The sequence below is a fragment of the Hydractinia symbiolongicarpus genome, chromosome 10 (genome assembly GCF_029227915.1).
Source record: "Hydractinia symbiolongicarpus strain clone_291-10 chromosome 10, HSymV2.1, whole genome shotgun sequence".
In the NCBI taxonomy this organism is placed as follows: domain Eukaryota; kingdom Metazoa; phylum Cnidaria; class Hydrozoa; order Anthoathecata; family Hydractiniidae; genus Hydractinia; species Hydractinia symbiolongicarpus.
Genome location: NC_079884.1, coordinates 12,607,534 through 12,633,970, shown reverse-complemented (window position 1 = coordinate 12,633,970; position 26,437 = coordinate 12,607,534). Strand labels below are relative to the sequence as shown.

At 32.5% G+C, this 26,437-nt stretch overlaps 1 protein-coding gene across 1 annotated transcript; it reads left to right on the top strand.

Annotated features, from left to right (window-relative positions):
- Window positions 1–1,092: 1,092 nt before the first annotated feature.
- LOC130612652 (uncharacterized) lies at window positions 1,093–25,938 on the top strand. Its single transcript, XM_057434000.1, has 15 exons — window positions 1,093–1,753; window positions 5,584–5,814; window positions 6,128–6,360; window positions 6,550–6,810; window positions 7,783–8,137; window positions 8,278–8,411; window positions 8,576–8,997; window positions 10,948–11,209; window positions 11,694–11,818; window positions 12,159–12,282; window positions 16,529–16,653; window positions 17,264–17,390; window positions 17,808–17,881; window positions 21,449–21,653; window positions 22,817–25,938. Exons 1-15 carry the CDS (start codon window positions 1,210–1,212, stop codon window positions 25,871–25,873), a joined length of 6,279 nt encoding a protein of 2,092 aa, XP_057289983.1. The 5' UTR covers window positions 1,093–1,209; the 3' UTR covers window positions 25,874–25,938.
- The last annotated feature ends 499 nt before the right edge of the window (window positions 25,939–26,437 follow it).

Sequence of the window (26,437 nt, the reverse complement as noted above, 5' to 3'; positions counted from 1 at the left end):
ATCAAGCGCCTTCTTCCCAACCATCGTCCGCATGGTTTGTTACAAGGAATTGCATTTCGGGAATGTTCCGGGCGAGTTCGGGAAAGTGCGGGCGGTTTCGGGGGACAACAGCCAATTTTATTTGAAAAGTCACCCGAACTCGGGTGTTAGCGGCTTATCAACACCCTCTTGTCTCGCTACTTGCGCAGCTAAGCTACCATTTTGCGTGACGGACAGACGTATACGGGTATTTTAGTATAGATGTGTTTTTATATCTTTTTCACTGCTATTAAATATACATCCACATTAAAGGAATCACTTCATTGATCAGAATGTTCAAAATAGATGCAGGTCACAACCCTATTAATAAAAAACCTACCGCCTATTTACAAAGAGCTGCCGTATTAAATGGCTTGTTTTCCTCAAATCATTATGGCTACCCTAAAAAATACAGACCTGTAATTGGTTTAAAAGTATCATGTGACATTTGCCGACTGGGAAAACACTAATAAAAAAATATGAAAATCATTTGCTGACTGCAAATTAATAGTGAAAAATAACTCTAGCTAAAAAGATTTTTTTGACCCTTACCCAGGTGGAAAAACCCATTAATTCTTTCAGGATATTTTGTAACCAGTTGAAAAGTCCTAAATAATCCTAATAATATTTAAGGAGGTTTAAAAGGTGATCTCGAAAATGAAAAAAATTATTTCTGTAGCTAGCTAGCTACCCATGTAGTATTTCTACACATTTTTGTGAAAATATAAAACTAAAATTGGGAAGAATTGAGGAAGTTTTTAAAAAATCTACTTTTGGGGGAGATATGGGAGACTTTTTAAGATTGTGGGGTTTTAACCCTAATTTATCATAAGAAACATTCAAGAGAGAGATAATTTAGCCACCACGTGTGAATACCATGTTGAGTTGAGAATTTTCCATGTTATTTACAGAACACAGCATTGGCCAATCAACGGTAGCAATGTTATCGTTTCGTGGTCACATTTTCTTTATTAAGATGTAGTGATATTTAAGTACACGCCAGGTTCTTGCTTGACCACAATATAAAACCATTGAGTTGAAACAAATTTAAAATTCGTCAACACGATAAAATACAAAAATAAAATATAAAAGCGCCAAGGACGAAGGATTTGCCTGTCTTGTTTGACGGCACTTCGGCCAAATATTTCTTTTCTTTTTGTATTCATTTTATTAATTATTCCACAAAGTATTATGACACAAGATCAAGATGAAAACTCTTCAAAAAGTTCAGACAATGAACAATTCTCCGGAAGAAGAAAATCTGCCGCGTTCAGGAAAGCAAGTTTTCACCCACCTGAAGAGATATGGAATTTATTTACTGAATCAGAGACCTGTTGTGATATTATAGATTATTTTGAAGCTTTGAAGGTAGCTTTAAATGTAGATACTACGTTACATGGTATAGAATTTTACGAAGTTTTAAAATCAAAGCTAACATCATGGAAATGCCAGTCTCTTTGGGACTTGCTAAATGCCAGGTTAAAACACAAAGAGTATAATAACGGAACCGTTGCCAAAGGTCATAGTTGTATAATAATTGGATCTGGTCCAATTGGTTTAAGGATGGCTATTGAAACCTTATTACTTGGTTGTAAAACTGTTATTGTTGAAAAAAGAACTGAATTTACTAGAAATAATGTTCTTCACTTGTGGCCATTTTTACTCACAGATTTCCGTGCTCTTGGTGCAAAAAAGTTTTATGGAAAGTTTGGTGCTGGATGCATTGAGCATATCAGTAAGTTGTTTTTATTTCGTAATTTTTAATATTTAATATGTTTTATCATATTCACAATTTAAAGCTACCTAGATAGCTATACTAACACTGAATATCCCTAATAAATTATATATTTTTGTCTATTGAATATTATATGACATAGAAATGAAATGTTACTTTTTCTGCTTATAGTTTTAGTGATCAAAATATAAAAGCTGATCATACATTTTAGGTCGTAAGACACAGTCTAATATTTTTATACATTTTGAAAACAATTATACATCATAACTCCTTCAATTATATAATGCCCTCCTTTGTTTTAATTGCCATGATCATTGGTTGCTAATCATTGTCTCATTGAAAGTTCATGACGACACAGAAGCATAAAGAATGTTCCACTAATTTTAACATTGCTTTAAGTAAGCCTGTTTATGCACATTTATGGTAAAAACTGTGAAAAGTGAAATTTTTAAAATGTCGTACAGTTTTTGAACACGTTTCTAATCTAAAAACTTACTTTTATTAAAACTTGATTGCACTTTAAAATATTTCTCGGATAAATATTTTTTCTTTTAATTGTAACCTTCTTTGTATTTTTTAAGGGGATGTAAGACTAATGGTGACCTGAACAATTTCTTTTTCATAATAAAACAATAAGGTGTAATTGTAACTTAAATGAGCAAAAAATAAATATATATTATTGTGAAAAATTTGCTAGCACCACATAAGTATTTATTTAAGAGTATTTATTATTATTAATGGCTTAAAAGGGGTTTGACTAAACATAATAGTGTGGAAATTGCTAAGATACAAAAACAACAAAGAAATATATAAAGTAAGGTCAAATTGTTTTCTCACTTTGCCATTATATATATGCAAAACAGAATTTTGTCAAAATTGCCAGACACGCTTTTATTTTGTTGACTTAAGAACTTGCAATATTTATGTCAATAATAAAGGTGTGAAATGCTTATCACCAGGAGACAAGTGATCCTTTGAAAACCATGTTATTGTTTACTTACTATAATATAACTGTTATTAAGTGTTTCACATCCAAACGCATTCAAAAAAATGTACATGCTGAAAAATCACTTAAATGCAATCTTGTAAAGCCTGAAAGTATGACCATAGATTTTATGATGTGTATAAACCTTGGTGAATAAAAGCCTGAAAGTGTCCTTTTTTTAGGCTAAAGGAAGTGATACCTCAATTTTCTGTCTGCATCGTACTATGTAAAAATTTTGCACTCTTTAGTATTTTGCATCTGCACCTTGTGCCTCTTATACTTATGTTGCAATGCAAAACGCTTTTTGGAGGAGGTTATTTCCTCCCCCCCTCACATAACATCTGCTTTGGTAAAGACAATGAAACTGTTTTCAAATCTAGTGCCTATTTTGGCTATTTTGGTTGAAACAACAGGTGTGAGAACAGCTGTTGTTGCCCCCAGGTCCGTTTGATCAGTTACAATCATGGGTAGTTAACCTCATCTCTTGAAAGAAAAGTAAAAAGGAATTTTTTAGCACAATGAGGATAGCAAACTAAAGTAAATTAAGTTACAACTTGAGCCTTATTGCATAACCATCCTAATGCACACTATCTTAGAAATTTTAATAATATTAATAACTAAAGTATAATAATAATAAAATATAGTTAGTGGATTGTTTCCACTGGGGGCCACTGGAACAAAGAAGAAACAAAAAATGATAAACCTTAGACTGCCTCAGCTCAATCAAACATACTTTATAATATATGTGAATTAAAAAGAAAAAGAATTAAAAAAAAATTAAAAAAAGAGAAAAAAAATTTGAAAAAGTGATTTCCTTTAGAATTTACCATATACATTAGAGATGGAAGTCTTAAACGAATGCAGATTTCCATTACAGGTCAGGTTTTGCTTTTTGTTGACCAAGGGAAGTGTGAACCTGTTTTTTGTAGCTTAATTGTTTTTCTAGTCTTCCCAATCTACCTAGGGTGGCACAAGTGCATGCCAAGGAGCAGTTGTTGAAGTATAGCATGACAAGTGCATGACTTTTTTTAATTGGCTGTGGTTGCATTAAGCCTTGTACTATCATGGTATTATCTTTTAAAAACTTAACCTCAATCTTGTGTGTGGCTAGCAGACCCTGACAACCTTGGAAAAAGCCTGAATTTAAATAAGTGGGCTTAACATGTTTGCTGCCATCTACGAATCTAGGATTAGGCATGGTATTTGGGCTGATTGGAGGCTTTGCCTTTACTCTGTCTCTTTTTATAGCGGTAATAATTGCTTCTCTGTACTTTAATAATTTCATTGGCTTATCTATACCATATTGGGTGTTGAGGCAGTATGCACTGAAGGAAAAATGTTGAAGATACGCAGCATTATGTTTTTTTTCTCTGGCAGTCATAATAGTAGGTCAGTCGTATCAACACCGGACATGCCTGCATTATAATCTCAGATGATGGTTGGTTTTATGTACCATATCTTGTGTGTGCATGTTGCTGATCATTTAAACATCTCTCTTGTCTTTCCATTTAGTATCAATGACTTAAACGCGCGAGGGTTGCATTTGCACACACATACACAAAAAATAAATGAAAAATAAACAAATTAAAAAATAGGGCATTATTCAAGCTTGACTTATGTCTTCTCATGGTTTTACAACTTCCAATATTATTCTTGAGTAAAATTGTAATATTTTTGTTTACATGTATTCATAGAAATTATATATTATTTTCAAATTCTTAACTGTATATATATATATAAAAAATGAGAATTATTTTGAATCTTTTTTTCTTTCTTGAAAGAAAAATGTTACCAATAATTGTGTGCAAAGAATGTTTTGGCATTGCTCATTTGCAATTTAATTTTTGCCACAAGCTCTTGAGGAACCTGTTTTATGTTTTGTACAATGTCCACATGCTACATGCTACCATAAATATCTGCACATTTTCTTTTTTTTTTTTTTGAAATAGTTAGTTCAGTATAAGTTTTGTAGTAAAAAACACTTCGAGTACCACTTTATTTGTCCATTATTTTCAAACACAGCTAAAAAACAATTATAGTAAAAATGCTAACCATTACAGTAGTTTCAAGATATACACTCGGCAGGTTGTAAGCGCCTTTTAAAAAACTCAATAATGGTAAAATGGAATTTTTTACATTGCAATAAATAAACGCACGCAGACTAAGTTTTAAACAAACTGAATGACCCTGAATTTGATCCAATTAATTCTTGTCAAATATATAAATTAGTTTTCAAAAATAATTGGTTTCCAGGCCAGCAATGAACAGTTCACTTTAAAAAAATATTTACTAGACTTTTAAAAGCTGTAAATGTTGTGAATATTTTTTGTGTAACAAATTTTGTCTTTTTTTTTGCGTAAAATGGCACAAAAAATTTCCATTTTGATGTAGCCATCACAATGCTTTTTCGTTTTTTCTCCACCTAAATTTTTTTAAAGTCACAATGATGAAAATTTTGACCAATTTCAACGAGCAATTTAATGTCAAAATTTTCGTCCATTGTACCAAATTTTGTCAAAAAGGGAAAGAAGATGCACCAGAGCCAGAAACTAAATATTACTCCTGCAAGTATATAAAACTAATAATAGAAAGAGAGGCCAAAAAATAATCTTCAAATATTCAATTAATTTTAGTATCCTTACTAATTAATTTTTATTAAATGTTTCCTGCTAAAGTTTTACCCTCTAACCTCCAAAATTTTCCTAATATGTCCTAAAATTGTAAAGTTTTTAATCTGTTGCCACCTTGTGCAGGTAATAGTTTCTTGATGAAGCTGTTTGAGAAAGGAGCTACAAGTCTTTCTCGAGCACTTTCTAATGTTCTTTTTTTGTCTGTCTATTTATAGATATAAAAACGCTGCAATGTGTTCTACTGAAAATTGCTCTGATTCTTGGCTTAGAGATTCATGTAGGCGTAACTTTCAAACACCTTGTGGAGCCCACAGAAGAGAAAAAAGCTTGGACAGCCAGCTATCAACCTGAAAACCACGAAGTGTCAAAATATAAGTTTGATATTATTATTTCTGCTGATGGAAAAAAGAATGTTTTGCCAGGATTTCCACAAATTGAACTTAGAGGTAGGTTTCATTTGTACAGTAAACCTTTTTAATACATACATTTTTATTCATAGAGGTTGGATACTGGTGTGAATTGAATACTGCAGTACTAAAGGTTGACAATAAGCTATTTAAAAGTTTATCATTTCCTAGCAAATAGATATTTTCAAATTTACAGAAATTTTTTTTGCACAACCAAAAAACTTTTTTTAGATTATGAATGACTAAATTTTGTTTCACATCACAAATTTATTTTTTAGTTAATACTAAACAATGATTCCAATTTGTTGAAAACTACATTCCCTATAACAATTCCTTATTTTTTATGTTTCAGGTGCACTTGCTATAGGTATTACATGTAACTTTGTAAACAACAATACTATTGAAGAAGCAGGAGTTCCAGAAATCAGTGGCATATCATATCAATATAACCCAAAATTTTTTAATGACATGGAAGCTGAGTATGGGGTCAAACTTGAGAACATTGTTTATTATAAAGACGAAACTCACTATTTTGTCATGACAGCTTTAAAATCTAGTTTATTAAATCTTGGTGCTATACGAGAGGTAAGGACAGTGAATGTTTACCAACATGTATTTAAAATATCACATGGTGTGTTTTCGAATGTTTGAATATGAAAAAAAAGTATGATATAATGGCGTTCTCAAGTTTTTCTGGTTGTTTAATGTTGGTTAGCTGTTTTTTTGTTTTTGTTGATACTGTTGCAGGTGTTGTGATTTTTTCAATTCTTAAAGGATATTGCTGACCCCACGTTATTGTTAGAACCATCTAACATTGACAAAGAACGATTAATTGAATTCGCCCGATATGCTGTAAACCATGCAACCAACCATCAGCTGCCAGAAGATTTAGAGTTTAAAAAACTGTCAAATGGAAATCCAGATATAGCATTGTTTGACTTTACCTCTATCAAGAAGGCAGCGAATGCATCAAGAATAATTGACCGAAAGAATCAGAGGCTGATGGTTGCTCTTGTTGGTGACAGCTTAATAGAAGTAAGTCGAGCCTCTTCAAAATTATTTGTCTGGCAAAAAAGGCAATTTTTATTGTCTACAATTTTCTACAAAGACAGCTATAAAATAATTTCTTAAATATGTTCTATATTTCATAAAACTGAATTTATATAAAATAAAAAAATAAAAATTTATTATGCAAAAGTCACAATGAATTAGCTTATGTTTGTTTCCTTTATCTATTTGTTTGTTCATGGGTCACATGTTTAAATTAAATAAAGGTAAATATGGTGAGCAAGTAATAAATATTTTGAATATGGTTGCTTTGCAGCTAATTTTTAAGTAAAGAAACGGAAGGCCAGATCCACTATAGTCTCTGAATGAACAAGCTTGAGGCCTGCTTAAAATCTCTGTGCTTAATACTGGATACTGGAAAATTGAAACGAAATTAATCGTAAAATTCATCTTCTATTCATTAAAAAAGTTTTTGTATATTTCATTTAAATGTGGTAATTCAAACCTGAAGTATGTCAAAAAAAGACAATTATATTTTCTATGTGTAAAATAAAGTAGAGTAAGTCAATTTTTTTGTTCCTTCACAGCCTTGTATCTAAAGGGCGTGGCCTAAGTTTAACTTCAACCAAAGTTTGGTAATTGTCACTTTCAGCCTATTTCAAAGTCAGAAATAGAAATTTGATCTGGGAACTTTAAAAAATAGACAAATGCACTTCTCAGTTGCTTATAACCTGTGACAATAAATTTAAACGCATGGCCAAAAAACAATGAAAATACAAAAGAAACAAACAATAGAATTAACTCACTATGGCTTTTGCATGATAATTTTTGTTTGCATCACTTATTTAGAAAATTAAAGCTATGTGCAGCCATTTTAAATAGACAGCCAAAATACAACTAGTATTATTAAGACTAGTCAGTATCCTTGTGCATAAATCCCAGATATATTTGTCACAAAAAATTTAGTTCTGTTTTCCTTGATGTTTTCGATTATTTTAGCCTTTCTGGCCCACTGGATCTGGTGCTGGTAGAGGGGTGTTAAGTGCATTGGATGTTGCTTGGATGGTTCGGCAATTTGCTTTGAAAAACCCACCTTTAGCAATCTTGAGAGAACGTGAAAATATTTTTAAGCTTCTTTCTGGTACAACTAATGATAGCTTGCAAAAGAATTATAAAGACTTCACTATTGATCCGAAGACACGTTATAAAGGATTTGATACTAAACGAGTGTCAAACATGACATCTTTAAAAGGCCTATATGACACTGATGACAGAGAAAATGCTGATTACACCATTGCCAGTCCTAGTAACGATGCAATGATTCATAAACCGATCAGAAAAAGAACAAGTAGTGGTAAAACAATTTTGAAATCATATTTATTTTTTGTATTAAAACTTTGTAAACTTTGCATTTAACATGTTAAGTTGTTACTGGTTTATTTTTAAAACATGACTGATTGCTTGCGTCTTTACAATTTATTTGACTTGTTGTAGGGGGAGGTATTCGTAAAACAAGTACTCACCTTCATCACCATGCCAGTAAAACGAAACGTAAATCTGATCGTGCATCATTAAAAGATCAAGCCATAGTTGGAAATACAAAACAATTTTGGGAAGAACACAATCAGGTATTTGGAGCTGTTTTTGGATATTTATTAAAAGAAGGTGACAAAGTAGAATGATATAATAATATGGACCCATTCTGTTGTGTTAAGTAAGAGTAACAAAAAATTATAGTTAATAAAAATAGCTTGTCGACATAACAAGTGGTTTCTCATTTTTCTGTTTTTAGAAAAATGTTGTTGAAAGGGAAAAGTCCTATGTATCAAAAAATAAAAAGTCAGTAACATCTGTTGGTAGTGAATCTAGCATAGAAGAACTAAGTGAACTTGATGACGATGTCATAGAAGATGCTCCCATTGTAAAAAAGGGATTTAAAAGTCCCTTTAAGTCACTAAAACGACAAGCGTCACAGGACAACTCTAAGGTATTGAAGAGACAGTCAACAAAAGATAATTTACATGGAACCAAGAAAGGTGTTTACCAAGCAAAAGGTGGTGGACTAAAATCAAAGAATACAAAGGAGAGGAAAAATTCAGAGAAAGAAGAAAGAACTCGTACTAAATCTTTGTCTGAAAAAAGATCTGGTAGCCAATCTAAGAAACAAAAGACACCGGAGAAGACTCAAACAAGTGTGAAGACAAACCCTCCAAGGTATGAATCTTCCTACAATCTTAATAATTCTACCAAAGTGGGTCTGTGTAGTAGTCAAATTATTACACGTAGTTATGCAGCTAGTTTAAATAATCGAAGAAGTCGTATTGCAAGAAGGCCTAGTCACAGAAAAAGCATATGTAGAAACTTGGCAACAAACCAAATAGGTATTGGCAACCAAGCTAAAATCAACCTAGGTCAGCAGAGCTCAAGTTCAAGACATCGTGTTCCAAAATATCACACTCAACTACGACCTTCAGGGTCTTCAGGCAAAATTGCCAAAAAATCTAGTTTGCGAAGAAATAAATTCTCGAAATCCAAGTTGTCTACTACATCATTGAGTAAAAATGTTAAAGAATCTACTAAATCAGAGAATTCGGAACTCACAAAACCTGTACAGAGAAAAAGACTAAGAAAGTCAATTGGGCAAACTTCCCTTAAAGTAGGTTCCAAAATTCCAATTCCAATATCTGAAAGAAAGAGCTTTCCAATGAATTCTATTGAACAAGATGCTTCTCCAGGTTACCTCAAAAAGCGAGCAAGCAAGGAAATAAATTATGAGGAACCTACTGTAAAGAATAGATCAACAAATGAATCCTTTCCCTCGATTCTTGTAAGCAGTTTCGATACAAGTAACATCACAAAAAACAGGGACTTATCGACTGACAATGATACGTTAAATTTGCCTTGTTCATCATACCTAAAAAGGGGATCACGACTGTGTCCACTTGGAAGTAGAAATCGATTGGCTGTACCAGGAATGATTGGAAGATATTCGTATCATGCTAACAAATTGACTGGTATAGATATGTCAAATCATAGTGTTTTTGAAACTGAAGATAGCATGACTTCTCAACCAACTATCCAACATCCTAAGGAAAATAATTTGCGTCCAAGTAAACTTAAGCGAAGCAGACCAAGCAGAATTGAGCAAGTTCGTCTAAACAGTGTGGAAAATAAAAGAAAATCAATGCTTCGTAAGCGTTGAATCCTGCAAAAGCTTTCACAGACACCTCAGGACCCAATCTAGCTAATGTTTTGTTTTATAGCCAATTCTATTGTTTGTGTTTACGAGATAACAACACCATCTTTTAATCCAGTGTTTTTTCAAATGCTGCATTGTTTTTTATTGTATTGCATAAGGTGTGCCAGTCATCAGTAGATGATTGGGTCCTGAAAAAGTAAAAGGTACTTCTCAGTACCAGTTTATTAAAATTTTATGATATATTTAAATCTGTTCAAATGTTTGACAATGTACTTTATATTCACCGTTGTTTTTTTTTTGTTTCTGTTCGATTCACAGTATATTTTATTCTAATATATTCGTCATAAATTATTTCTTGTTTACAATGCCATTTCATTTATTCAACTATGGCATGTAGTGATGTAAATAAAAATGTCTTTAATTATGTATGGTATAGAGTATAAGGTTTTTTCAATTTAATGGAAGTTCTTATTAAACCTGTAAATGCAAATATTTTGATCTGAATCAAACTAGAGAAGCTCCAGATAAAAATTGGGTATTTTTTACAGTCCCATTAAACACTTTTTAACAGTTACACTGTAAAATATCATCTTTCTTGTACACTTTGGTATCTCAGTTACTTGATTTTGCATACAGTTTGAATATCTTTTTTTAATGGACATGTATATATGATGATGTTCATTACTAAATATTTTAACATTTGTTTTAACTTATTGACTTTGTTTTGTTTACCATTTCCCAATTCCTCTTAAGTTTTAAGATGTATCTATGAGTTTTATATTTTATATAACATTTCACATAACTGTCACAGAGAAACTTAGTGACAATGACAGCATTACAAATCAAACGTGGGAATCGTAAGAATGATTTATTTAAATTTCTTTCTGATGGTGTTGTTATCTCGTTAACTTGTCAAACAAGGTTGTTTCAATAACTTTCTTATTGGAAAGACTTTTTGCTTTTAGACCTGTCGATCCGCGAAACTTCTTTCGTAAATGGCTGGAAACTTTAAAGCAGCCAGCAAAAGAAAGTAAACCAATTGAGGAGGATTTTCCACAAGCATTACACGTTGGTTCGCAAACTGCAGCCATGGCAGTTTTGGCGTTACCATTATTGTTTGATTGTAATCGGCCTCCAAGAAGGCGTACTACTGATATCAAAATTAAAGATATACAAACTGCAAAGGACTCATTCTTAAATCCGAACACGTTAAAAGAAACTCATGAGGTAAAATATTTACTGTACATCATGAGTGTGCATAAGTGTCTTTTAACAAGTATTCTTACGTGTGAAAGGTTAGGACTGGGGGATTATGAATGCAGCTAGGTTTGTTTTCAACCAATCACCAACTAGCATGAAGTGCTGTCATTTCGAAGTGTGCGATTTTAATATCTAGGATCAATTGACAGACTTTTGTTGTTGTGTTACAGAATGTTTTACATGTGTAAAATCTGTAGAATTCTACTTTTCTACTTTTTATACGAAGGGGAATATTAAAACTGTTGTTAAAGGATAGAATCAGTTGTAAAAAAAACAGTTCATAATAATTTTCTTTTTAAAAAATATTTGTTGTTGCAGTGAGATGGAAAATTTTGCTTTTTTTTGTTTTTTTGTTGTAAGGAATATTTTAAGAATTAATTGTCTTATATTCTAATGACCTTGTGTCTTTTTCAGTGATTGTTTAATAGTTACGTATATCTTTAATGTATAGATCACAGTTCAAAGGGCTGGAAGTGTTAAAAATGCCATCCAAAAGTATAAAATGCTCGAACAGAAAGACAAGAAAGATGACAGCTATTATGATTTCCTTAAAAGACAAAAAAATAGTGATCGAACGTGAGTATTATTTATTGAATTGTGTAATTGATAAATCAAACGGAATTTGCATATGAATCACCCTCATGCATGTAACATATTTCTTAATTACTCAGTATGTGCCATCTCCTCTGGAACAATTAATTATTAGGGTTGAAGCGATTTCTAAGCACTTTTCTTTTATTGAATTGTTAAGGTAATATAAGTAAAAACGCTGTCCTGTTTGTTAGTGTAACATTTTCCCAATTCAAAAAAGAAAGAAAAGTCAATCATTCTCATTCAGATGACTTGATTCTTAGTGTTTTTTATTTGACACTATAATATTACATTAACATACAACTACTATGCTTTTTTGAATTAGTGATGGATCTCAAACAGTTAACAATGATGAGGAAGAAGACTTCTCACCAAAAGATGTTATTGATGTAGAGAAAGCCTTACTGCATGATGAAATAGAAGAATCGAAGCGATCAAACATCGGAAAGGTGACGAGCCTTATAGTGAATAAATGTTTATGTTTGATGTTAGGTGTAATGATGTTTACTGGAGTCATCGTTGCTGCCCTTCATTTTGTTATACATTCATAAAACAATGACCAAAATTTGGTTCTGCGCCACCTCAGTTTTTTATGCACTCATAAACATTGATCAAAATTTAGTTCCGTATCACAGCCCTTTATTTTGTAATAAATTCAAAAAAAAAATTCTTCAAAATTTCGTTCCAAGCTACAGCCTTTAATTTTGTAACAGATTCACAAAAATTCTTCAAAATTCGTTCTGTGCCACAGCTTTTAATTTTGTTCACTTTCATAATAAATTTCGTTTTATGCTACGTCATTTGTTTGGTTATTTACAAATTGACATGTTAGCTTCTATTTATTATACATATTTAAAAAAAAAATTTCAACATGTCTTACTGTTTTGTAATAATAGTCAACATGTTGATGACTTTGATAAAAAAAATATGTGAATCTAAACCATATTTTCAAGCTTATTTATGGAAAGCATGGAAGAACCAAGAATTTATTTTGCTGCATGAAAAACCTGGAAAAATATATCTTTTACTCATGCTAATTTTTAATGTTCTTTTGGAGCCGTTACCTTGTCTGATGTAGTTTTAAATCACGAAAAAAATTTTTATCAAATCTGGTAATAATTTTAGCATTTTCTCTGTGAGCAAAGTTGGTTCACTTGTATTAAATAAGTTTTTCATGAGATATTATCCCAAGCTATAACATTTAGACTGTACGTACAAAGCATTTATTTTCTTATTTATTTTCATTGCTTTGTTTAAAAAAATGTTACCAAAAACTGCTGGGGGATTACCAATTGTACATATATTTTAGTTTGATATTTTTTCTAAAGTTATCTTAGATAACATAGAGTGCTTTATATTTTCAACTTGTTATTGTCAATTGAACAGTGTGAATTTAGTATATTTTTTTAAAGGGACTTGTATATTTAGATAAAAAAAAAATATTTTTGAAATAAATACTTTGAACAAAAGACAGTTACTTGTTTTTTCTTCAACTCTGGTTCAAAAGAAAACAACCAAAACATTTCTTTTTCGTAAATAATTATTTCAACCTGTGAAAATATTTGAACTATTTCAAGAATGTTTACAAGTTACTGTCTTTTGTAGTCAGAGGTTAAATTCATTAGACAGAGTTCAATTGGAGTCTTAATTTTCAATTTTCTATAATAACTTCTAAATAAACAAAAAGACACAGTTAAGATTAGCAAACAAACTAATTATCCATACACTTTGTTGATGTTATAAATCTAAGTGGTTAAAAACAGATCTTTAAATCAATCTACAGTTTTTTATAAATACAAGCGTTAGGATTTAGATGTTTTAATTTCAGATTTTATCCATGATAGTGTTGCTTACTTCACTTAGCACTAAAAAAACACAATTACTCTTTGTTGCCAGGTTTCATGGTGCTAAGTAACTTTAGATTCTCTTGCTAGGTTACGATATCTGTTATAGATTTTACTTTTAACTGAACAGTTCGTTATTCAAGGATGAGCACTTGATGTCAGGAATATCAGCAATTTGTTTAAAATGTCAGAAAAATTCCAGGAACTTTAGAAAATAAAGTGAACGACTTACTAATTAGGAATTTTGCGTTGAAATGGGAAGTCTGAGCTAATAATTTTTTTGAATATAAGAAAGGATTGAATATCAGGTCTTAAAGAATTAGCGTTAATTTTTAGTCTAAGATCATTGTTGTATCAAAATTACATTTTAAGTGTGAGGTGAACTACAAACAAAATCAATATACAGCTAAAATAGATAAAAAAAGAAGAAATTTAGTCAAAAAATGTGAAAAATGTAAAGAAAATAAATATAAATAGTTATAAATGTAATTATAAATATAATTATAAATGTACGACTTACCAGTAATCAGGAATAGTGTGTCATGTCATTTCGAATTTTTAAATTTGGATTTTTTTATAAGTTTTAGGTTTTCCATGTTTTTTATTCTTTCGATGAGACAGATTATCTCACTATCGACTGCTGACTCAAAAATATTAAAGAAATTAAAAGATGGAATTGATAATTCGACAAGACACTTCGTTTACTTATTAGTAAATGTCTAATCATGTTAGGTTCCATAAACACTTTTCTTCTACCAAACCGGCACAGAAAGACTTAAAAATTTCTATCCTGGTCCTTCCTTCCCTAAAGTATATCTAAGCAATTACCAGTTAGAGAAAGGAAGATTTTGTTTTATAGAAATAATTTTCATTGTGTTTTTATCAGAAGTAATTAAACAACCCTTAATGGAAACTAAAAGTATTATCACAAATTTTAAACAGATTAAAACACCTCACTCTCTGTCGTAAATATATAAATGATTGTGGTTAGTCTTTCTTAAGTATTTTCTATTTTAATCTCTGTGGAGAAGATTGATTTAAAGCAAAAAATTAATTACCTTAAACAATACTTGAGCTATATTCTTGCAGCATTTTAATTGTGTTGTAATTTATTAAGAAGATTGTGTTTACAACTTGATCAAAATGTCTGATTTAGAAGATGTAACAGAAGATGATAGTGTAAGTACCTGTGTTTGAAGCTTTTTCACGGTGTTCGGTGTAGACTTCATTGATCGTTTTAAAGCTTTCTTTCATAATAAGTTAATTTTAAGTGGTCAAGTCCTGGTTATGATAGAGTTGAACACGATTGCACTCATTGATGGTATAATAACCTTTCTTTTCACATTCCTTATATACATCAGGTTAAGTTACCGAACTCTTGATATGGAAGGAATCTTAGAAATGAAAGGAATCTTTGAAATGAAATCTACTGGAAAAAATAATTTTTTTTTAATTTTCGTTAGTCATCAGGTTATGGGAAATGTTTACGTTTTTTTTTTGGAGTTGAAATATTATTTTTTGATAATCACTCTGTGCAGCCTAATTTATTTTTTTGTCATTTTTTTGTCATTATGAACCTAACGTAAAGCTTTATAACGTTAGTAATTGTCCTCTGCCAACGCGAATTAAGAAGACTGCTCTGAAAAGACCAGGAAACTTATCAGAATGATCACACTGACACTTGAACATTTAAAGTTAGTCTGGATAGTGGTAAAGTGTGTATACGAGAATTATAACGTGCAGTAATATTTGGCAGTGTGCCAGGTCGGGATATTTTAAAAACTTAATTCCTGGCAGCTAGAATGTTATGGCATAACTTTTGTTTTTAATAAGGTTATAATTTTTCAGATCTAATGTGTGTAGGGAATTTTCTTCAGAAAAACAACAACACGTCCTTCTAATCGTTTAAACCAAGCGAATTGTTGTCCAACACTGTGAACTTAAATATTATCTTATCCCTACATCTATTTGATATTCATCTTTCGTACCTCCTGATTCTTTTTTCAACTTTATAACAAAACATATACATTTGATAATAATGAACAGGGGGACAGGCGGTGAGATTTTATGTTTGTTGTCTGTTCAAAGTATAGATAAGAAATCTTTTTTCAGGATATGTTATAGTGTTTATGTTAAGGTCTTGCTTTGTGAGAACTATGTATGAACTGTGTTCTTGAGTGGTTTGTGAACGGTGCATGTTGAGAAGACAATTTATAAGGCGAATCGTTATTATTCGGTTTGTAAGTCATGGATAAAAATAAGAATCAAATCATCTACTTTCCAAGGAAGCGTTCAAGTTTTGTTAGGTCACGAAAACCATCATTAGTTTTGAGAAGATTTACGGTGAACGATGTTCTTTTGTTCCGCAAGGTCTGTTTGATCATCTGTTTTAACACTTTGGTGTGTTTTGTTTACGAATGTATAATTTTTTCTTTGTAGCTAGTTGCACTATTACTTTCTATAAGGTTAGCTTTAAGAGCGAGAGAATAGATTCCTTGTTTTAAGACATGGTGAATATTTTTGCCGTATTTTGTCGTCGTCATTGTTGTTGTTGCTGACGTTGTCGTTGTCGTCATCTAAAACGCTGTTATTATTGTCGTTGTTGTTGTCTTCCGTTTTGTTTTATGTCCGTTGTTTGGCTTGTTCCCAACGTTGTTCGGCTTTTTTCTGACGTTATTCGACTTGTTGCCGGCGTTGGTTGACTAGTTCTCGATGTTGTTCAACTTGCCGTCATTGTTTTCATTGTCGTTGTCCTTGTCGTTGTCCTTGTTGTCGTAGTTTTTTCTATCGTTATTTTTGTTATTGTTGTTTTTACCCTAGAGAACTATTTCCTATGTTTTTTTTTATTTAGTCCACATGGGGTGGGACTGGTACCGAGAGCAGTTTGCAGTTGCAACTGGCTTTGGAAGAATTCTGTGATGCACAAACTCCATTTAACTCAGTTTTAATGCTTCAGGTTTTATATAACATTCACAAGTAGGTTGTTTTTGAGGTACTGTTTATCTTTACGAGATTAAATTTCGCGAATTTTGCGACTACTATTTTTTTACGAAATTTGTAAAATTAGAAGTAATTTGATATATCGTACTACAGTAAGCCTGTTCAAGACATATACAACTAGTTTTTTTTTTCCGACGTCTCTTGAACATTTTTTTTATTACCTACAATTCGCGAAATCACGAAAAATTTCCTTCCTGAAAATAACTTTTTGTGATAATAATCTTTGTGAAACAACCACAGTACTCTTTCGCGTAACCACGAAAATTACTAGTACAACCTGTAGCATACAATATAACAACATCGTAATTTTTGAAATCTCACTAACAAGATGTTTTGGTTTAACATTTTTCAACATTTACGGTTTACGCTTTAAATTTCATCGTATTTTCCAACTAAACTGATTCTAGTTGTCATATTATAATTGCTTTTATTATGACAAAAAAGTGTCATTTTTATTGACTGTCATTTTTAAACATTGTAAAAGTCAACTAGACGGTTTTTTATGAGAAACTACTTTATAAGAATCTGACAAGTCGCCTTCCAAAATATTAAGAAACTTTTTTATAAGAATATTTCTATTTTTAAGGCGTATCGAAGAAAAACCTGAAGTTGATAAATACTACAGAGTATACACAAAAGGAGACATCTTTGAAAGACACGTGTGGCTGTTACATGGAGCTGAAAAATACTTATCGTTTGCTGGATGGGTGAAGGTAGTTATTATTGCTTATGATTTTTTTACGTGCTACTAAATAGTTGTAAAACCTTATTTATCTGAGAAGAAATTTTAATGAGTCAGAAGCACACTGCGTCTTCAAATTTCAAATGTTTTAAAGTTAGGAGGGTATCTACCGGGGTTGTTTTTTCTGTGCTATGGAGAGAAGAAAAAGAATATTCGAAGCTTTCATTCCAAGGAAAATAAATTTCCTTTCCAAAAAACATTTTCATAGCAAAGTAATTATGTAAGGGTTTGTACATGTTGTACATGATCCTGTTGGGCAAAATACCCAACGATCACGTGACATGTAAATATATTCTTGTTTCATTACTACTAACAAAATGCCATGAATTATCCAAGATTTGTTTTACGAGATGTTGACGAATTTATAACCTAATTTTTTCGTTCATAGTGTGGTAACTATATCATATTATCAAAAGCTTATCCTGTAAAACAAAGTGTGAAAGTGATTGAGGAAGTGTTAAGGTATGTTCCATGTTTGACCAAAGGTGATAAATATTTGGACACATGCCTGTCGTATATGTCTAGTCACAGGTAGTAAATTTTACACCACTCGTGTTCATGTCCTTTTAAACTTGTACGTAAAGTACGCGGACTCAAAAGCTAATCTGAAATTAGCAATACAGTGTACTGTACTCTCTCTATCTTGAACTCGCAAGGACTCTAAAAAATTTTCAAGATGGAGAAAGTTCGAGATAGTGAAAATTCTCATACAAATTGTAATTCTTGTTAAAACAAAAGGAGGTATTAAAGTTTTATTGATGGTGCAAAGGCTTAGTAAGACTTTTCTTATACTTATACTAAGATAAACATATAAAAATCTATTTGCATGAAAGGTCTCTCGTTTTCACATAGCTGTTCTTGATAAAGCCTAATATTTTCCCTGTTTGTAGCTAAATTTCAAATTTGATGTTTTGGATGCATTCAAATTTCCAATTTACGAACCTTTTCCATTTTCTGCGTGGATAAACCCTTAGATACATAAACGTTGTGGATGTAGAGAAAAAAAGTCGCAACGGCACAGGATTTTGCTTCGAGATAGAGAAATAGTTGAAATAATAAAGAGAAGAAAGCAGCTCGGAGACCGATTCTTTTGTTCAGATAGAGAGAAATTCGAGATGGAGAGAGAAAAAAATAGAACGAAACAGAAATTCTGGTTCCAAATAGAACTATTCGAGATAGAGAGGTTCGAGAGAAAGAGAGAAAAATAGCTTACCGAGGGGTAGGGACCGAGACTTTTGTTCGAGATAGAGAGTTGTCGAGATAGTGACCACTGTACTAGTGATCTATGCATAGCATAAAAAATCTCCCATAGTGGCTATACAATTTTAAACATTTCAAATGTTAAAATTTTAAAAATTTTCATTGTCGAATTATTATTACTTTTTTGAAAAATAAGATGTAAATGCAGTATTAAGCATAATGGCACCATAGTGGTGCTACATCAGTTATTTATCTCTTAAAAATGTTACAGTAGCCGTCTTTTTCTAGTAAATAATTATATAGAAACGAGGCTGTATTTGAATTAATGAGTAACATGGAAACGAAGCCGGATGCTGTATGAAATATTTTCTTTTCTACAATGTCGTGGTTTTTCACTTGCGAATGCTTGATCATCAGACAAGAAAGTAAAAATTACTTTCATCGAATAGATTTTTTCTTTCTGCGCATGTATGGCCAATAATAAAGGAGGTTTTTAACTGTTGGCCACGTGTGTTGCTGGTCAGTAACACTATGATTACAAAATTAGAACGGAAAATAAGCTGTCACACATTAAATTCTGGTGTGTAATTCAGATATGTGGTGATGGACGTTAGTCATTCGTGTTGTCAATGATGAAGAAATGTCATTTAAATTAGATGACAGGTTTTATATTGATTTAATGTAATTAGTTGGTTAATGAGTTCAACTACTTAGTGATATTATACACATCCTGAATTTGATCAGGCTGTTAGGTGTGCGAAATGAGGACGGAACAGAAGCATGTTAGACATAGAAGTTGAACGTTAATATTCATATTTGACTTGTAGGTTACTTCCCGTTGTAAACTTAAGTATTTTGCGCCAATTTTGACAATATAAATAATTAGTTGAAATGACTTTTTTTTGAAGTCTCTTTCTAATGGAAATCATGCCTAAATATCGAAGTAACGTCGAGGGTGAAGGTCTTTAAAATTTAATGTTAATCTTGACGTCAGCAGTTTTAAGCTCCAGTGGAGGAGCGACTCGTATCTATGTTTATATAATACAAGATTTAATGTCTAGATGATACAAGGCATATTATTCGTCGTAGTATGAGGAATAAAACCAACAAAGTCAATATACAAATTGTTGTTGTGGACAGAAATAATCTTTATATAAACATGAAAATAAATAAACAACTTCTTGTTGTGTTATTCGCTTCTGATACTATTGAGGTTTTTCTTCCAACATCTTTGTAATGATAACATCCCATTTCACGAGTTGTCGTTGATATAGGTGAATAACATATTTGATATTATATCACACATTTTCGACGTCAGATGCGGAATTGTACATCGAGTTTGTTTTGAATACAACATGAAAGAAATATGATTGCTTAACTTGATTGGGAAATATTTAATTGAGCTACGATCGTGTTTTTATTATCTGTCCTTTTAAAAGACTTATTGTTGGCCGTGTTGACGCGAAAATAGTTTAAGGAGGATCGAAGAAAAAATATCAAAGAACATTTCCTTCAATTGATATTCACGACGGATATCGCTGCTTGCTGCAAAGGATTTTCAATTTTACATGGTGAAGATTGTTAAGGAGTTTGACCATGGATTTCTTTAATAATTTATTTGGTTTAAATCAAAATGGAAACGAAAGCAATGAAATGTAATGTTTTTTATATATTCTTTCTTTTAAACTTATAGTTTGAAATTGGTGGTAGATCGTGCGTTCTTGAAGTTGCGGGATGTTTTTTATATTCTTTTGAAGCTGTATGTTATTCTTCTCCATGTTTAAAGAAACACGATTAAATTGATTGGATTAGGGTTTAATAAAACCATACCATACATATTTTCATAGTTTAGAACTACGGTGTGTTAGGAGGTGCTGTGTTTCAGTAAGTTTGACCACAGTTTGACCTATTCTTGCAGACCGGATGATGTCCTTCTGTGCTCTCCGTTGGTGTACAACATGGACTTTTCACAGTCAAACCTTCACAGTAGAAATTTTAATTAACCAAACTTACAAATTAAATGTAACTAAATGGCAAACATATTAAATGTTTGAAGATAGAAAAAAAGAATTCGTTGAAAAATCCTGTCTTGAATTTATGAAGGTCTGACCACAAAAACAGCATGCTTGTGGCATGCGTACACCATTTCATAATGGCTGCTTAAGCTCAATTTTCGCTCTTGATTGGCTTAACCAGTATCGTGACGCTTTCCCGTCCGCAAAAATTTTCACTTTTGCTTAAGAACAATTTGAACACGTTTTCAAAATTTGTAATAGATTTGTAAATCTCAACTTTTTTAAATTTTTAAAAAATTTTTACAGCGACCCATCGATAAACCCATCATTATCTTGTTAGTCAAAATAACAACATGGGCGATTGTTTTAAGAATTTATTATATAGTTCAGATACAAGAATAATCCTCTATTATATCCTGACGCTGTAGATTTAAATAAACAAAGCTTCATGAAGTTTCTGATGTGAGGAGAGTTTTCAATGAGTTTCCTTTTATGCTCAGTTTTTCATTTCCGGAACTACTCGGCTGAGGTTCTCCTCGCGTGGTGACAACGCACAAAAGGTTGCATTGTACTTAACGTATTTGTCGTAGTGTTCTCAGAATCTGTATACTTTACATGAAATCTAAATTGCTATTTAGGTGCAATTACTCGTTTTAACTAGAACTGATAACTCTCCTTCGTTTGTAATTTCGGCCTACAATAATTGAATTTTGTAACTTTTGGCCCTTGAGAATCCCCTTATCCGCGATATTGTTCTCAGAACTTGTTAAAAAAATAAAGTTAAATCATTTTTACCCATTTTATTTTTATCCAGGAAAAAGAAGAAGGCCCAACTTTTGTATTCTGGATCAGTCCAGTCACAACCAAATAAACCCGATATCTCTGTTAGGAGAGCGCGCTCCAACGTGGGTGATTCAACGATCGACGAGGACGAAGTTGTTGCCTCGTTTACTAGCATTAGCGGACCTGCCAACGAAACAGATTCTGCTATTGGAAGTGGCTTTGAAGATGACGATGAAGTGAGTATTTTCTTTCTGGCTAACTGAGGTTGCATTATTTTAATCTATAATTTGTGTTCTTGAAGTTGACCTTGGTCAGTAATTATTAAAATTAGGTAAAGAAACTTCTTGCAAGCTCGTGTCCAGCTTGTCTTTGTCATTCAAATTCTTGTCTCTATGAAATTTTGAATTGTAAAGTTATTTGTGATAAATATGATTTTGGTTGCACATAGCTTTGCTTACATGCCTGTTGCAACCAGGATTAATTTCATAAACCTTTATAAAGACAGACTGGAATAACAAAAAATTTTATTGTTGTTTTTTAAATGAAAAAACATAGTAGAATTAAGCTCATATTAATTGCTTTAGGAGTTTGAAATAATTGATTCTACTGATATGTCGTATTAAAATATAACTGGATGACAACGAATAACGGTAAATATATAAAATTAAAATAATGTAGTTAAGTTATATAATTACTATTAACGTTGCGTAGAAGTGCTAACTCCAAGAACTTTTAAACGACAACTCTTTCTTAAAGGTATTAAGACTCTCTTTATAACTTTAAATATATAAATATATAATACCAATTGGTAATACATAATTAAAGTATAACAAATAAAAATCATGTTCCTATATTTAACATACCCTGCAGTTTTGTTGATTGATTAATTAAAAAATAAAATATGTCAACTTTTTTATGAAGCAAAATTACGATCGAATACTGATCGCATCTGATTGGTTGCTATATAGTTTGAGTATAGTGATGTGTTCCATTTTGCATATGTTCAACGATCATCGTCCAATGTAACCCGATTTAATTTTATATTTTAACACCATGAAAACTGCTGGTCAGTGATTACTCGAATATACTTTTGCGAAATATCATTCTTTAAAAAAGGTTGCAATGACCTAGATAAATTACGGGTGAATTATGAAAAATGTTTATATTAGCAGCGAAAATATATACTGTATATGTCTTGTTTCTGTTTTTACTTGTTTATTGATGCTAGGAATTGTTTAATTACAAATATACTTCAGCTCCTGTCTGACTAGTGTGTGCCAAACTGAAGCTAATCTCGTTTATCTGTCTGTGGACGAACTTCGTCACGCAGCGGCGGTTAGTCTTCAAATATATTTTGTCGAAATTCAATAGGTGGTTCACGTATTTTTTTTGCATTTAGATCGAATTACCTCAAAAACACAGACTGCGAAGAGTGGAGTCGAAAGAGCACGTTATGGGTAACGAAGAATACATCGTTATCGATTTTATCGGGAACTTGGAAGTGTCGAGTAGAAAATCCTCTAAAGTTGAATCGCCCAAGCTATCTCTCGATTCCCCGGAAACGAATATGGGTTTAGCCGCGGAGAAATCTGATTCGGGTACTTCTGCTTATGAAGAAGTCTTCTCACCAACGCCAGTAACTGAAGAGAGCGGTTTTCAGTCGGCGGATAGCAGTGCCCACTTCTCCCCTGTCGAAAAACCGAAAAAGGTTTTCTCTGCTGGTGGAGGATTGAAACGAGCCAAGAAGGAAAATCAGGAGAATCAGCGCACTGAGGAAGCATCAAAACAAACAAAATCTAACGACGCTTCCTCTAATCGTCGATCTTCTAACCGGTCAATGTCACCTGAAAGCACCGATCCACGTTCAACATCTCCAGAAACTATTTCGCATCGCTCAACATCGCCCGAAACCATATCACAAAGGTCAGTTTCACCAGAGACCGTGTCTCAACGCTCAGTTTCACCAGAGACCGTTTCTCAACGCTCAATTTCACCAGAGACCGTATCTCAACGTTCCACATCACCTGAAGTCGATGGCACAAAAAAATTGTCGTCCAAGCAAAGTTCGATGCGTCGTTCACCAAGACAAGAACGCTCGTCGTCGCTTCGTTCGAACGGCAGCGATACTGGAAAAACAGGTAGCTTGGTGATGCAGAATAAACTTTTGTTTGATCAACAAATTGCTGAAAACTTGAAGAAAAAATACCCAAGTACGCAGAGCTTAAACGCTCCGCTCCGGAGATCACAACTAGATTTATCAAACTTTGAGAAACCAAAAACAGAATACTCAAGATCTTTTAACGAACGACGCAACCTAGCACCGAAAACATCTGGTGAAGTTGATACCTCGGGTATGGTCGCCGGTGCGTTAGGCATTTTCGGCGGCGGCAAAGTGAAGTCACGACCTTCGTCATTTCAACAAAAAGATGCTGATAAACCAGTTATACACCAATCCGTCGCAAAATCAAACAGCGCAACGGAACCTGTGAAGAGTACCAATGCGTCATCGAATCCACTTTTGTCTAATTATAAATCATATAACGTTACTGCAACTGATTCGACGAAGAAAAAGAAGTTTCCATTCCAAAAACACAAAACTGAGAAGAAAGAAGTAAGTAAGAAGAGTAAAAAAAAAGATGGCAACGTAGAACTTGTTAGCGTGAAAGATAATCCTGAAAGTTTTGAAGAAAGAGCGATAGATGTTCCTCACGTCAATGAAGCAACGAAACCTGAGGAGGAGAGCAGCGATAAAAGGAAGAAAGGGTTGTTTTCTAGGATGAGAAAAAGTCGAAAATCTTCAGATTCTGATCATGAAAGGAAAACATCTGCGGACCTCGACGTGCTCCAAGGTAACGATATAATAGCAGAAAAGGGGGAAGTTAACCAGATTGAAACTAATGACACAAATATTGAAAACGACGTTCCTAACACAAATATTGATATTAAAGTCTCGACTGTTTCTGAAATTTCAACTACAAACAATGTTGATTTACCTAATGAATTCGTTCCGGAAAATACTAAATACTCGTCAGATGTAGCGTCAGTGTTAGGAAATATAATAGACCGCAACCCGTCCTTCAATGATGAACAAAATAAAGGATCAACGACAGGGAAAAAGAAACGCTTTGGACTTAAAAAGAAAAAACGCTCAAATGTTGACAAACATAAGGACGTTATCGAAAGCAACGTTTTGACTAATAATCCCAGCGAAGGTGATAACTGGGAACAAAATGGCGTTAAAGAAAGTAGCAACTCACTCGATGCCGGTGTTAGCGGAACACCGGCATCGAGTGAGTTCAACGAGTTCACGTTAAAAAGCGAATCAAATAAACTTGACATAGAACTCTCTCAAAAAGAGAACAAAACAGACAACGGGAATATTTCCGACGATGAAGAAGTCGTAACGGCAGTTATTCGCACAGACAAACTCATATCCGATTGGTCGTTTGATACAGAGGATCTCGAAGAAGAAATCCAGTCTGAAATACATGCGACACATGAGGAAAGCATACCAGAAGAGTCGCCTTGTGAAATCAAGACGCAACCACCAGGAATAATCGTAGAAGAACAGCTCCAAGAAATTAGAAAGGATAGTCTTCCCGACGTTAATATAGCTGGATTAGCTAACGAGATATCCGTGGATCTCGACACACAAATAAACAATAACTCTCCTGAGGCTATTAGAAATACCCCAATTGAACTTATAAATAGTGCATCGAATGATGCGACTGCTGAAACCTCTTCGATTGCAACCAGTGAACTTAGTGCTTCTGTGAATGGAGGTGACGATCTTGTAAATATGTTGGATGAAATCAACAACGACGACTTGGTGAATATGTTAGAAGAGGCAAGTAACCAAGACCAATCGATGCGAAAATCAGATACTTACTCTATTGACGAGCAACTTGATGAGCCAGAAAAAGAGAAGAAGAAGAAAAAGAAATTCCGGTTTCCGTTAAAACGGAATAAGAAGGAAAAGCAAAAGAAAGACTTATCAGAATCTGTACCAGAATCACTTGACGATGTAAGCGTAAACATCCCTGAGAAAAAATCGAAAAAATCGAAGCGACCAAAGAGTTTAGAAATTACAACGGACGCCACGTCTCAGAAAACACCTTCGCGTCCTTCCTCTATGTCGCAGGAGGAGTTTGAGAACGATGTTGTGGATGGGAAAAAGAAGAAGTTGAGTTTCTTTCGAAAAAAGAAGATTAAATCAGACAGTAGCTCTCCAAATAAAGAAGCATCCTTTATAGCCTACACTGACAATTATCCGTCGACCACTGATCTGCCGGAAGAAAAAGACGACAACAAAAGCGACACAACGAAAATCATGCTCTCCTCCGACGAGTTTACTATTCCTGAAAATACTTCTCACACAAAGCACGGGCATAAAGAATTCATTAAAAATGGCGGAGAGTTGATCGAAATCAAAACATATGTTGAAATGGAATTCTAAGTTTATCTTCACACCACGTAGATTATCATATGCTCTGTTTCGATAGAATAGAGATCTGTGTTTTTTTTATAAAAAAAAAAATGGTTAAAGTTTTACAAAACCAAAATTTTGTTCTTTTGTTGTTTTTGTATATATTTTCAGAATTTGGACATGCCGAAGTATTTTTTAAACATTTTTTTTCGCTGTTAAATTTTTTATAAATTTTTAGAACCTTTTTCGTCACTTTTCATTTCATGCAAGTCACTTGTGTTTTTTTAATTAGTCCAAAAACGTTTTTGATTTTTAGAATTATTATTTATTTCTTTATTTAATTTCAAATTGTACGTTTTTTATTTAATAAACTTTAGAGATTCGTTAGTCGAACCAATTTCATCAACCTTTATTCACATTTACAACTTTTTCGGAAAATAGCAAATTGACATTTTTTGATTCTTTTTTGTCTTGATGTCCAATTCATTTTTTTTGGACTCGATTTTTTAGTTTCTTTTGAGTTGATATGTAACATTTTTAATCGGGTTAATGAGTTTTATAAAAAATGACAAGGTGGAAGAATAACAAATAAAT

Coding starts and splice junctions, on each gene's coding strand:
- LOC130612652 (XM_057434000.1), top strand. CDS start 1,210: ATGACACAAGATCAAGATGAAAACTCTTCAAAAAGTTCAGACAATGAA. Junction 1,754..5,583: donor TGGATGCATTGAGCATATCA/GTAAGTTGTTTT, acceptor GTCTATTTATAG/ATATAAAAACGCTGCAATGT. Junction 11,819..12,158: donor CAAAAAAATAGTGATCGAAC/GTGAGTATTATT, acceptor TTTTTGAATTAG/TGATGGATCTCAAACAGTTA.